At 52.5% G+C, this 13,808-nt stretch overlaps 5 protein-coding genes across 5 annotated transcripts; 3 read left to right on the top strand and 2 right to left on the bottom strand.

Moving 5' to 3' along the window:
* Positions 1-1,239: 1,239 nt before the first annotated feature.
* On the top strand, positions 1,240-3,064 carry LRP88_12228 (dihydroxy-acid dehydratase ILV3; the record flags this gene model as incomplete). Its single annotated transcript, XM_083248622.1, has 2 exons — positions 1,240-1,247; positions 1,333-3,064. 2 exons carry the CDS (start codon positions 1,240-1,242, stop codon positions 3,062-3,064), a joined length of 1,740 nt encoding a protein of 579 aa, XP_083096052.1.
* A 472-nt stretch (positions 3,065-3,536) lies between these two features.
* Positions 3,537-4,559, bottom strand: LRP88_12227 (lysophosphatidic acid acyltransferase LOA1; the record flags this gene model as incomplete). Its single annotated transcript, XM_083248621.1, has 2 exons — positions 3,537-4,477; positions 4,529-4,559. 2 exons carry the CDS (start codon positions 4,557-4,559, stop codon positions 3,537-3,539), a joined length of 972 nt encoding a protein of 323 aa, XP_083096051.1.
* A 660-nt stretch (positions 4,560-5,219) lies between these two features.
* LRP88_12226 (uncharacterized protein) lies at positions 5,220-8,677 on the top strand (the record flags this gene model as incomplete). Its single annotated transcript, XM_083248620.1, has 7 exons — positions 5,220-5,228; positions 5,286-5,445; positions 5,498-5,634; positions 5,987-6,197; positions 6,684-6,809; positions 6,857-8,511; positions 8,618-8,677. The coding sequence occupies 7 exons, from the start codon at positions 5,220-5,222 to the stop codon at positions 8,675-8,677; spliced, it is 2,358 nt and encodes a 785-aa protein (XP_083096050.1).
* A 1,260-nt stretch (positions 8,678-9,937) lies between these two features.
* On the top strand, positions 9,938-10,732 carry LRP88_12225 (uncharacterized protein; the record flags this gene model as incomplete). The annotated part of the gene is made up of 1 exon (XM_083248619.1): positions 9,938-10,732. The coding sequence occupies one exon, from the start codon at positions 9,938-9,940 to the stop codon at positions 10,730-10,732; it is 795 nt and encodes a 264-aa protein (XP_083096049.1).
* Positions 10,733-11,473: 741 nt separating this feature from the next.
* Positions 11,474-12,793, bottom strand: LRP88_12224 (uncharacterized protein; the record flags this gene model as incomplete). Its single annotated transcript, XM_083248618.1, has 2 exons — positions 11,474-12,608; positions 12,675-12,793. The coding sequence occupies 2 exons, from the start codon at positions 12,791-12,793 to the stop codon at positions 11,474-11,476; spliced, it is 1,254 nt and encodes a 417-aa protein (XP_083096048.1).
* Between the last annotated feature and the right edge of the window lie 1,015 nt (positions 12,794-13,808).

The following is a 13,808-nucleotide window of genomic DNA, read 5'->3' as shown; positions in this document are numbered from 1 at the left end:
CCAGTCAAGTGAGGTCACACTCTCAAAACGACAACCGACTTCAATGTCCTGTATGACTCACTGAACTACATCAATGGCATAACATGTATGTCCCCTCCATCTGCCGAATTACGCAAAATACCTTTGGTCTTCTTTACTATAGTGTCGTTGTCAACAAGCGCCTTAGTGACAAGGCAGCAGGTCCTGAACGTGAATGATTGTGTCACTAGCGCGAATGAGGTCGACTTCGGTGTAACTGCGTTGCTGAGGTAATGATCGCATGGGTTGTTCAATATGTTGAGGAATACTCCCGAAGGCGAGGTGTTGGATTGCGTTTAGGTAGTTGAGCGGTTGTGGTTGTCCTTTGCGAAGCCATTGGAACTGAGATGGAGCAGTCAGCCAGTCCTGCCCCACAAGTCTGGCGACCATTGCTTTAACAATTATTGGTTGGCAATGTTGGAGGGCGAGGTATGGTTGTGGCATAGCGGACTGGCTTTCCTAAATGATGCATAGAGGAGGAAGCATATAGAGCCTCACTAAGATGCCGAGAAGCAAATAAAACAAACTATTATCTGGTTAGGATGAATGCCAAGCCTCGACTTCCATAAGCTTGACGTCAATGTAGTTATCCAGGATGTGAGCAAGCCCGGTGTCGCTCTGACCTAATCTATGCCCAATGGCAAGCTCGACGAGGTAATCTAAAGCTTCTAGGTGTCTGGATAGGCAACAATAGCTATCAAATCGAGGAGGAAACACACGAAAGAGCTCCAGTTGATAAAAAAGCGGATGCCTCGGCAACCATTGGCGGTCATATCGGTTCGGTGAGTTTACTGTGGGCTCGCCTCCGGAGTTGAAGCAGTTTCCCCGGAAGCATCCTTGGCGGCGCAGGTGGCTGCTGCAGCTGGCCCCTCACTTGGCCCCCGGACCAATCATAGCGACCGAATTGTCATGCGGGGAGCGTTCCAGCGGGGAGGAGCGCCCAGAGGTCACAGGGAAGATCACAGGGAAGGTGGGCATGGAATTTTTGGTCAAAAGGCGAGCCGACATCGCAGCGACGCACCGAAAGAAAAGAAATCCTCCTTCGTAAGACACCGCCTCGACATTTGGTTCTGTGGGATCAAAGTCTAAAAGGCTTGTTTTTGTCGTCTTAACGCCTCAATTGGCTTTGGATACCCTCTTGGCCGTCCGTCACAATGCTCTCCCGCTCCCTGCGTCTGCGGTCGAGAGCTCTTGGAGCTCTCCCCCTCTCTTCGAGGAGTCATGGGTACGTGACCTCACCACCCACAATTCAGCACGAATTCATCGCCAACAATTGTACAATGTCGATTAATGCTAACAATTCCTCTCCTACAGCCGTCTCCTCTCCACTACTGCCCTCCGCGCCGTCGATGATAAGCTCAACAAGGTCTCCGCCAACATCACCCAGCCCAAGGCCCAGGGTGCCTCCCAGGCTATGCTGTACGCCACCGGCCTCTCTGAGGATGACATGAACAAGGCTCAGGTCGGTATCTCGTCCGTCTGGTACGAGGGAAACCCTTGTAACATGCACTTGATGGACTTGTCCGCCATTGTCAAAGAGTCGGTGGCCAAGGCTGGTCTGATTCCCTATCGCTTCAACACCATTGGTGTTTCTGATGGTATCTCTATGGGTACTACTGGTATGCGATACTCCCTTCAGAGCAGAGAGATTATCGCCGATAGTATCGAGACTGTCATGAACGGCCAATGGTACGACGGCAACATTAGCTTGCCCGGTTGCGACAAGAACATGCCTGGTGTTGCTATCGCCATGGGTCGTGTAAACCGCCCCAGCATCATGGTCTATGGTGGAACAATCCGTCCGGGCTGCACCAAGGGTGGCGAGCCCATTGATATCGTTTCTGCTTTCCAGGCCTACGGTCAGTACATCACTGGCGAAATCACCGAAGAGGAGCGCTTCGACATTATCCGACACGCCTGCCCCGGTGGTGGTGCTTGCGGTGGCATGTACACTGCCAACACCATGGCCACTGCCATCGAGACTCTGGGTCTGACCCTTCCTGGCAGCAGCAGCAGCCCTGCTGAGGACCCCAGCAAGAAGGCCGAGTGTGAAAAGGTTGGACCGGCTATCCGCAACATTCTCAAGGAGGACATCCGACCCCGCGATATCATGACCCGCCAGGCCTTTGAGAATGCCATGATCGTCACCACTATCCTTGGTGGCAGCACCAACGCCGTCCTCCACTTGATCGCCATCGCCGACTCTGTTGGTATCAAGCTCGACATTGAGGACTTCCAGAAGGTCTCTGATCGCACTCCTTTCCTTGCTGACCTGAAGCCTTCTGGCAAGTGGGTCATGGCGGATATGCACAATATTGGTGGTACCCCTGCCCTGCTCAAGTTCCTCATCAAGGAGGGCATCATTGACGGCTCCGGTATCACCGTTACCGGCAAGACCATGAAGGAGAACGTCGAGAACATGCCCAGCTTCCCCGAGGATCAGACCATTATCCGACCCCTCAGCAACCCCATCAAGCCTACCGGTCACATCCAGATCCTCCGCGGTTCGCTGGCCCCTGGTGGCTGTGTCGGTAAGATTACCGGCAAGGAGGGTCTCCGATTCGCGGGTAAGGCCCGTGTTTACGACTCGGAGCCTGCCTTCATTGCCAGTCTCGAGGCTGGTGAGATTAAGAAGGGCGAGAAGACTGTCGTTATCATCCGTTACGATGGCCCCAAGGGTGGTCCTGGTATGCCTGAGATGCTGAAGCCCTCTTCTGCTATTATGGGTGCTGGTCTCGGCAAGGACGTTGCCCTTCTTACTGACGGCCGTTTCTCTGGTGGTTCTCACGGTTTCATTATTGGCCACATCGTCCCCGAGGCTATGGAGGGTGGCCCCATCGCTCTCGTCGAGGATGGTGACTCTATCGTCATTGACGCCGAGAAGCGCGCCATTGACCTCGAGATCTCTGATGAGGAGTTTGCCCGCCGTCGCAAGGCATGGAAGGCTCCTCCTCCTCGTTACACCAAGGGAACGCTCAGCAAGTACGCCCAGCTCGTCAAGAACGCGAGCGAGGGCTGCGTCACCGACAGCGGTCTGACCAACTAAAAGGCACAACGAGGAAGCCAAAGATGTCCTCGAATCATGTAATGTTTGTGTTTTGTCCGGGATCGGAAAAGGCGAATTTAGATTTTCTGGGTCAGTTTTTATATCCCAATGATTTCTTGTTACACAGTTGCACCATGTGAATCTCGCAGTGTGATGCCAATGTGATGCTTGAACGCGCCCTGGGCCTCTTGTCTACGTATAAGCTACGTTACAACAAATATTAAACAAGACCAATACAAATCCCAAAGAGATTGAAAAGGCACAAGAACAAGCGGAAACGTAAACCCCGCTCCACGAGTGATTGTGGGTATTTCGCGAGACCAAGGTAAAAAGCCTACCACCAAAATAGCTCCTTGCAATGCGAACTCCATATTCCATCCCATCTGAGAAAGGGATCAAGTCCGCCTTCTCTAAGCCAAATCGATACCGCTTCAACTGACAAAGACTGCAACATTTTCGTTTCTTACATACTTTAGTTCTTCTTGCCCTTGAGAGCCTCCACGAAGGCGGCCTTGTCCTTCATGGTGAGACCAACACGCTTGACACGGCCGAGTCTGGCAAGCGCCTCGCCTATGCGATCCAACACCCGCTGCTCATCCCCAGAGACAGCGGCGCCCGCGTCATTGCGATAACGCAGATCAGAGGGAACAGATGAGGCGCCGTTGGTCTTTGCGGCAGCCGAGTTCATCTGGCCCTCAGCAATGCGAACGCGAATGCAAGTTGTCGGCCGGGAGAGCAGGTTCCACAGAAACTTGAACCATCTTCCGGGCACAGGAGTCGTAACATCGGGTGGAGTGTAACGGATGCTGACGGGGAAGATGTGGACGTCGGGCGGGCATTGGAGAATGCTCGGGCTGAAGGGCAGGATGGCCTTGCCGTTGGTGGTGCCGCACTCGGGGAAAACGGCAATGACTCGGTTCGGGTTGTCGGCTAGGAGATCGCTGATATCGACGAGCTTGGCGTTATCTGGGGGAGCGGTTCGCACGGGCGATAGGGCCATCAAGACGGCGCCGAGGAGACTGAGACGCTGCACCTGACGAGTCTCAGGGTACGAGACGGTGAAGATGGGATCGAAAATAGCGGCGAGGTAGATGGCGTCAACGGGACTCGTAAAGTTGGCGGCAATGACGGATCCAGGGTGCGGGAAGCGCTCTCGGGGCTGGTCGGCGAGGGTGCCACGCTTGACACCGTCGAGTTGGAGATCTACCCACCATATGCCCGGGATGGCCATCAAGCCCCATAGGGCCACCTTGCGGAAGATGACGGGCAGCGGTAGGAAGTGGAAGATGAGGAAGTAGCCCAGGAAGAAGAAGATGAAGAATGGCAGGCGGAAGAGGAAGAGGGCGCCGTGGGTGAATGTTGCGACAGCGCAGAGGGGTGTTGAGACGGGGAGAAAGGGCGCAATGCCCGTAGCTAGGAGGGATTAGCATGTGAGCGAGGGGTTGAATTGTAAATCGTGCTTACCCCGATCTCGAAACTGGCTATATTTTTCCATGGTGTTTTCGCTCGCGTGGGTTGGACAAAGGATGAAAGAAGTCGGGATTGTCTATGGAGACATGGAGAACAAGAGATTGCGCAAGACCTCGTCTCTTTTATGATCTGACCCAAAGTTCAAGGATGCAGACGCGACTCAGGTTTACTCAACAAAGGGACAAGGGATTGCGAGTCTAGGTTAGAGTCTGCGACAGCGCATCTGCTTTCTCACGCGGACGTCATGACATGTGAATATCAACGACGACGTGGACGCAAAAAAGCCCCCACGTTGCAACTGACGTTGAACAAGCTGGCGTCTGAGTCAGCAGAAAGTCAAGCCACATGCAAGGTCAAGCCACACAACGCGGGAATAGCGTAGCCCGTTTCGGGAGACCCCACGTCGCCTGGGCAACAGATTCACGCCCGCATCACGCCGATAAACAAGCGGCTTCATCGCCAATCTAAAGCCAACAGTACCAAGTCTTGAGCGGAGCTAACACGCATTTGGAACCTCCAACCAAAATAACAGCCTTTGGTTGCGAGGTGGGTTATACTAACTACGCATCCTGCTCCATCTACTTCATCTTTCATCACGCCTTCTACCACCGCTGGCAGCGCGCTACTCTTTGTTGTCCACGTACTAGTTCCTTTGCTTTTGCACCGCGCGCGTGCTCTACTCGCCATGGACACAGTATGTTTGAGTGCAAGACAAGTTTATGCAACAAGACACGTTGCTGACACTGAATAGTCGTTTCGAAGCTCCAAGATGAGCAGGCTGCCCGCACCGTCGACGCAAATAGGGGGAGGACTCACAGAATGGAGCGAGTCACAGCACAACGCACGCATTCAGTCAACAATGACCTCTCTCGCATCTCTGAAGAACCTCAAGCGCGAGATTCCCCAGCCAGGTACACCCAGGATCGAGTCTCTTCACGGTCGCTCCTGCTGACGAACGAGTAGCATCACAATCCGAAGCCAAGCGCAAGCCTCTTTCCGATCGAGCCCTCGAGTATCCCGCAAAGCCGACGTCCCTTGCAGCTGCCCCGTCGGCCGTCCGAACAAACATGAAGCCCCAGAGTCTTGCGGGCATGTCCGGGGTGAGTACCTGTCTGTTGTCATGATCAATGCCATCTTGTACGATTGGCAAGCCGCCGCCTCTTCCCATCATCTCTATCGCTTTCCTTCTCGTCATTTCGATTGTCTCGACGAGTACATACTGCAAGGGGCCTTTGGTCGTGTTTCATGTCGACAATTGCAATATGAGGTCATTCAGTGCCGGCCACTCTTTGCCTGCACCACGGAGACAGGGAGCTCAAAAGCGAACGGCTTCTAGCAACCTCCCGACATGCAATAAAGGACTGGTGGTCACTGCTGGGAATGGCGTTGAAAGGCTTTCTTTCGTACTTGCGGATGATCATGCACTTGGGACTCTGCTAACTATCCTCTCAGCTCAAGCAACCCTCGGCTTCCCAATCACGACTCGGAACGTCAACATCGAGCAACCTCGCTAAGAGCGTCGGCCCCAATCGATATGCCCCCTCGAATCCTCCACGAACAGCCACTCGTCCCGGCCACATGCGATCGAAGAGCCAAGCGCCCCGACCACGAACAGCCCATGGGCTTCGCGAGGAGGACAGAGATTACTCGGGGCCTAGCAATGGTATGCCGACCACTTTCCAGCCAGACAGTTCTCAACCTCTTGCTCCGCTCCACAACAACAAAGTCAGAAAGGCCCAGTCATATTCAACTGTGACGGCCAGCAGAGATAGTTCTCTGACTTCGAGATTTACTCAACTAAGCCTTGAAGACGACAATTCGCCTCCCAGCGGGAATCAAGTGTTTTCTCGCCCCTTGACCCGACAGTCGTCTCTGTCATCAGTCACCTCTCAGATCTCCAACATGATCACCAGGCGTCACGACAGAGATACCCACGGCAAGATTCCTGTGTGCTCTCGAGTCGACTCTTCGGGACAGACCTAGGCGGTTCCCCTGAAGCCGAGCAAGGAGCAGCAGGTACAGCGAAAGCTTGATCAGTTTCAGGAGTCGCTGTCCTTGTCGCCTGTCAAGACGTTTACCTCTCCCATCAAGTCCCCTTGTCCTAGTCAATCGTTTCTCACCAAGGATTCTAAACTGACATCGTATGTAGCCTGGGATGTCGACGGTCGAGTCGTGGACATGGAGTCCCAGTTCAAAGAGTTGAAGGAGATGGTCAACACCACCCTCAGCGAGCGGAAGGGGCAAGATGATGCGCTTGAACTCGCAAAGACTCGAGGTGAGTATGCCTTCACTGTGGGAGTCTAAAAATTGACGTTTTTGTAGTCAAGGAGCTCGAAAACGATAGAGAGAAGCTTGACTTGAGGAATGAGTCGCTAAAGTCAGATCTCGACATGGCCAGAGAGGAAGGACGTCAAATCCGACATCAGATGGAGAAGCAACAGTGGGAGCAGGCACGACGAATGGAAGACCAAGAACGAAAGCACCGAGAAGTAATGGACGACATGGCACGGCAACACAGATCAGCGGTTGACGAAATGAGACGAGAACTGGACCGACTAAAGGAGCACGAGGCCAGGAACAATGAGCAGAAAATCGAGGGTCTCACGCGACAATACCAGCAAGAATTGGAAAGCGAACGACAAAGAAAGGACCGCGAAATTCAAGAGCTGCGAACTCGAATGGGCAACGAGTACCAAGACATGGGCATGGCTCTGCAAAAGAGGGAGCGAGAACTCAAGGAGGTCAACTCCCAAGTCGAAAGCCTGCAAGGGGATCTTGAGCGAGAGAGAACTCTCAAGAACAGCCTACAAGCCAACATTGCTGAGCTCTCGGCGGCCAACACAACACTGGAGGCCAAGATCAACTCGCTACGGTCGCACGTCGAATTCCTTGAGTCTGATAGCAAGGCTCAGTCTGACTCGTTTGCCAACATGGAGGCAAGACTCCAGGATGCCCTTCGCGCAGCTGAGGACGCCCAGCAGAAGCTCATCAAGGAGGAAACGGAGCGTCGAGTTCTATTCAACAAGTACCAGGAGCTCAAGGGCAACATCCGCGTCATGTGTCGAGTCCGACCCCCTCTGGGTGACGGCGAGGGCGAGCAGGCAAAGATGTCTTTCCCTGATGACAAGACTTCTGCTGAGATTGTGCTCGCTGGACCTGAGGAGAAGAGCAGCTTGGGCAATGTGACACGGAAGAACTATCCCTTTGAGTTTGACCGAGTCTTCATCCCCGGCACTCAGAACGAGGAGATCTTTGGCGAGATTTCCCAGCTTGTCCAGAGTGCACTTGACGGCTACAACGTGTGCATCTTCTGCTATGGCCAAACAGGATCTGGAAAGACCTTTACCATGTCTTCAGCAGACGGCATGATTCCTCGCGCCACGCACATGATCTACGACACCATCACCAAGCTCAGGGAGAAGTCCTGGGAGTACACGATGGAGGGCTCGTTTGTTGAAGTGTACAACGAGGAACTGAACGACTTGTTGACTCCCAACGAGCGATCGTCTGAAGGCCGACCAAAGAAGCTCGAGATCCGACACGATGAGTCCCGCAAGCAGACAGTCATCGTGAACTGCAAGTCAGTACGGCTTAACAGCCCGTCCAGCGTGGAAACTATGCTCGAGGAGGCGCAGAACAACCGGTCGGTGGCTGCGACCAAGGCCAACGAGCGATCATCGCGTTCTCATAGTGTGTTCATCCTCAAGCTGGTTGGCGAGAACTCGGCAACAGGCGAGCGATGCGAAGGCACACTCAATCTTGTGGATCTTGCAGGTTCCGAGCGTCTCAAGCACTCGCAGGCCGAGGGCGACCGTATGAAGGAGACCCAGAACATCAACAAGAGTCTGAGCTGCCTAGGCGATGTCATTGAAGCTCTTGGACGAGGATCTGGCCATGTGCCGTACCGAAACTCGAAGTTGACCCACCTTCTGCAGTACAGCTTGGGTGGCAACAGCAAGACTCTGATGTTTGTCATGGTATCACCGCTTGAGACGCATCTGAAGGAGACATTGACAAGTCTTCGATTCGCAACCAAGGTATGTAGTGTTTGCTTCATGAAGAGACCAAGCTAACAAAGACCAGGTGCACAACACTCACATTGGCACAGCCAAGGCAACAAAGAAGATCAGAGACTCTTCGTAGGAGGTGAAAAAGTCCCAGACTTGCCCCAGCAGGACCTCGTCGCCTGGGAACCCAAGGCAGCGATGACTTGATTGATTTTGTTTGTTCAAGTTGGTTCACCAAGGATAGCGCATCCAGGTTGCGGGAGTTGGCGGCGCATTATTGATTGAGTGGTTGTGTCAAAAAAGGTTGACGATTATGAAGTGTTTATGGCAGGCAGGTTTTCTCTTGTTATTTCTGGACATGGGTTGGGACAGCTGGATTGAGACGCTACTCAGCTGTGTGCTTTTTTCAACATGAAGATTGTATATATCGATATGGAATGATTACGAGATGCATTGTTGAAGGGTTGAGGGTGGTTCACTAATGGTGGGAAATGAGCAACTGTCCTGAAGCAATACCCAGTTTCTCCGTTAGTTTCTGCCTACTGGTCAATCACTAGAGCTATGCTCTGGTGACTGCGTGGTAGTTTTGAGGGGCTGCAACGTCCACAGTGAAGCCATCATGAACGGAGGATGCCTGGCCAGACAAACTGTTGCCAAACACGTTTGAACTAGGGCACTCATTAGAAGACGCGCTGTAGATCAGTGGAGCAACCCTTGCCTCAATTGGACTCATCCTCTCTTAAGAAATTATTCTACTCAATCATCGTCGCTTCAGCAGGTTATTGTCAATGTCACTTCCGCCGCTTCGGCCCCGGGCCGGTTGCCATGGAAGCCATCCGGAGCCGGAGCCCCGCTTGACCATCAAACGGATCCCGTCATCACTAGGGGTCTGCATCACTTCTGCTTAGCGCTCGACTTCAGCGCTTGTTCAGCTGCCGCGCCAGGGCAGGTCAGCCAATCAGAGTCACTTCTGGTCATTGAATCTCCATCCATTCCGATCATTGTCTCTCTGCTCCTTCACCATCAATATCTGCCCCGCACGTTCTTTGATACTGCTTCTAAAAGCGCTCATATTCTTGGTTGATTGTGTGTTCTTATTCTTGTAGGGTTCATCTTCGAGTCAGAGTTATCAATTGCGCCGTTTGAAGACGCCATTAACGCGCTGCAACTTCAGCACGCGACATTTGGATCAAAGAACGAGAGAAGCTCAAAGACGACGACCTATCATATCTCAGCGACCAGCTCTGCGCCTCTATCAAGCGACAAAGACTTGAAGGGGCGCTCATTCAGTTCTCACAGCGACAAAGCCATTGAGCGCGACGCAGTGGGATCCATCCTCCTGCGTCTTGATCCCCCTCCCATCTCCAGTTCGCGATAGAGCCTTTCCGACTCAGCCATGACCAAGAAACCCTCTGGCCTAGATGGCTCAATATGGTCAAACGGTCGATCTAACTACAACTCACCCGCCCCCTCAAACCGAGGCTCTCCTTCACAACCGCCTCCACCGGCATCCTCACCAGCACCCAAACCTGCCATAGCCTCGACAACGCGCTTAACACCGGCGCAGGCCTTTCATCGCTTTGAGCAGGCCTGTCAACGGCTGCGGTGGAAGTTTATCGATCTCCACGCCTCTTATCAACGGGCTACGAATCCGGAGGAGTTTGGCTTCACAAAAGGGGATGCGGAGCAGAACTTTAAGGTTGACTTCCATGAGTTTTATGTGTGGATTGAGCAGGCCATCGTGTTACTTCTTCTCATCTTTGGGGTTACAGTTTCGAAGTCTGCGAGACCTGAGGATAACATCTCCTCGCGAGGGAACTTCAACAGAGGAAACTATGTGGCCTCCGGTCATGCGTATCACCACAACGTGCTCAAGGCGCTCGAAGATGAAGCGTGCCCTGTGTATAGTGCACTAGGCAAGGGAGAAGTGAACCAAGCGCTATGGAAAGCCAAGGAACTGCGGAACCGGTGGAAAGACGCCAGCGAAGGCAAGGAGACGCCACCACTCAAGATGTACGATCTGACGTGGATCGTGACGGAGGTGTTGCGCGGGCTGGAGGCCGCGTACGGCATAGCTTCGTCGCACGTCGAGCAGGAGCTGGCTCAGCAGCATGAGAGTCTGGATGAGGTCATGGTTGTGGATGATGAGTGGGAGTGGATGGTGGAGCCGATGGACTGGGAGGCGGCATGATGGTGTTCTTGGTCTGGCCAGATGAAGCTAAGGGTGTTTAAAGGTACCCTGATTTCTATCCTCTTTTGTATCCAGGGTATAGGGCATATTTTCTCCATCCAGCCTGCTATTAGGCCTCCTCCCCACCCAAGGTTTAGAACATATTTCCTAAATTCAGTCTATTCTAAAGCCCCATCCGTGTCTTAAGCTCGACAAGTAGCTCCTACTTATGGTAGTTATAATGTTCACCTTTACTTCACTCATCCATGTCGTGTTGGTCCATCAGCTGCGGCGATGTTTGAGTGCTTCACTTCAGCAACAGGCATTTACTTGCCACTCCTTTCTAAGTCGCTACGATTTATACTTCCGCAACAGTGATAGTAAGTCATGTCACTCTAGAAATCTGTATCCCTTGAGGTGCCAAGAGTGATGCCTCTGCCTTGGGCTCAAGGGTAGTCCCTTCGATGAGCCCCTCTTCGAGGGGCTCAGGTGAAGACATGATCCATCATGTCGGTAGGCCCGAAGAGCACTGGATGTCAATTTCAGCGAAAGAGACCATGAACTTCCAAAGAGAATTCCTCTTCTATATGAATTGTGCTCTCCGAACAATCTCTCTCATTGAGTAAAGGTACATACAGAACCGTTGAGGCCCACTTGTAGATAGGCCAATGGTAATTCCAATTTGAGTGGGTCGATCCGATCGCGATAAAAATAACGAACCTAAACCTTAATATGCGCCACACCGGAGTAATTCCCAACATCTCAAGCCTTGATATCTTCCACCACCTTTTCATTGTCTGAAGAATCGGCACCCATAGGGCGCAAGCGCCCTTCCTTGAGTTCCTTCTGCATCCTCTTTGCTACTGTAACCGGGTTTTCTCCGGAAGCAAAGATGTTGTCCACCATTTCGAGGTCCAAGTTGCTGGTCTCCGGGAAAAACCACCAGGTCACAACAACAAACAAATAATTCGTGATAGCGAAGATCAGATAGCTCTTCCAGCCTATCCTCTCTATAAGGATAGGCGTTATCATCACTATAACGAAGTTCCACATCCAATTAGAACTGATGCCGACGGCTGTGCCTCGAGCTCGAGCTTTGAGTGGGAGGATCTCGGGGACGTAGACCCAGGGGACGCAGTTGACGGAGAAGCCGAAGAAGAGTTGGTAAAGGAAGAAGAAGGCAACCGCGGCCGAGGCACACTTCTCGCCGTTGGAAGCGTTCTTGGCCTGGGACAGGAGGATGGCAACCATCATCATGCAGAACCCTAGGCCGAACGAGCCCCACATCATCGTTTTTCTGCGGCCCATGCGGTCCAGGGCAAGTGCGGGTAAAATGGCCCCAACCATGAACATGATCTGAATACAACCACCAAGGATTTGAGCCATATGAGCAGTTGTTCCAACATTTGTGACGAGAACAGAGGGTACGTAGTAGACCACGAGGTTAATTCCACCCAATTGATTCATTAATTGCATTCCCCAGGCCATCATGACTCTGCTGCCGGTCTTGACGCGGTCGTTCTTGAAACAGTCGATCAGGGAGACTTGCGCTTCCGCCTCAAGCTCGATAGCAGCCTCAATTGCTTTGGTTTGCTCCATAATCCAAGCGTCATTGACGTCTTTATCATAGACATAACACATAACGGCAATTGCGTCGTCGCGGCGGCCGTGTTGGAAGAGCCAACGGGGGGAGTCGGGGAGAGCAAACACAAGGACGACAACAAGGAGCGCAAAAACGATTTGAAAGGCAAGAGGAAGGCGCCAGGCCATTTCTCCGCCAGCATATGAGAGGCCGAAATCGAACCAGTAGGCAAAAACGATACCGACGCCCACAAATAGGGATTCGGAGGCGATGAGGCGGCCACGATATTTAGCCTCACAAAGCTCAGATTGGTACCTGAAAAGTATTAATTAGAGACATGAGAGACGCAGGAGCGATATGGAGAGGTCGGGAGGCACTTACATAGGCACGGTTGAGGTCTTCATGCCAGTTCCAAAGCCGGTCACCACTCGTCCGATAACGAGATGAGGGACATTGTAGGCTGTGGCTTGAAGGGTCGCGCCGACTATAACTAGAGCCATTGCGACCCAAATTGTCATTCGCCGGCCAAGCTTATCCGCGGCGAAGAAGTTGACTGTAGGTGAATGTTACTACCCCTATTTCTGACTCGGTGGCCGTGCTTGGGCGCACGCCCAAGCACTCACGCAAGACAATTGAGAGGGCAGACAGCCAGAAACAAGGCACTACTCACTGATACATCCTGTCAAACAGCCAAGGTTGTAGCAGGAAACGATGATACCGGTTTTGCTATCAGTGGGGTGGTCGAATTGATTGAGCCAGTCTTCATTCTGAAGAATGCCCCCAAAAACCCCTTGATCATAGCCGAACAACACGAATGCTATGAGGCAACAAATGGTTATGCCTACGCGGACGCCTTTGCCGCGGCTGAGCCAGGTCTTCATAATGGTTGAGGGATGAGGGATGAGGGGGGGGGTGCTGGGGCAACTGAGCTGTAGTGATCACGATTTTTAAGCAAGGCACTCCTTACACTACAAAAAGGGTTTTACGCATGCTATTTAAACTTACATGGCCATCGCTAACTACGCTTAAAGTGCTTGGAGAGCAGCGGATCCGATCCGAGTCAACGGGTCTGCTCGTTGACACTCGCCTAATCCTCAACGGCGACGGCCGCCTGTCGATCCTGACTCAGGACGTTGGGCTGGATGGTACCATTCTCGTATGGTGTAGGTAATCCGGGGTGATGAGGGAAAAGTCGGGGTGATCTGCTCGCAGGATGGGGTAGTACTAAGTAGTGGAAGAGCGCAAGGGTGTGTGATGCGTGATGGCAGGGATGATTCATGTGGTCATACCCGCCCGTATCCGCTTTATTCCCATTTCGAAATGTTTCATTGATTGGCGTTATATAGCGGATAAAGATTGCCGTTGAGGTTTTCTCGGTATGGTGGAGTGGTTGATAGGGATTGTGCTTGAGAGTGGAGGATGTGGCCGACAGTTCATTTCGAAGGTAGTGTATAGGAGACTTGTAACATATTATTTCAATTTATGACGATTATATACAATTTTAGGATTTACCTA

This window comes from Fusarium phalaenopsidis, assembly GCF_050370095.1.
Source record: "Fusarium phalaenopsidis strain FUZ10S chromosome Unknown contig_32316, whole genome shotgun sequence".
NCBI classification, from domain to species: domain Eukaryota; kingdom Fungi; phylum Ascomycota; class Sordariomycetes; order Hypocreales; family Nectriaceae; genus Fusarium; species Fusarium phalaenopsidis.
The sequence above is the reverse complement of the archived record's forward strand: the minus strand, read 5'-3'. Positions and strand labels throughout refer to the sequence as shown.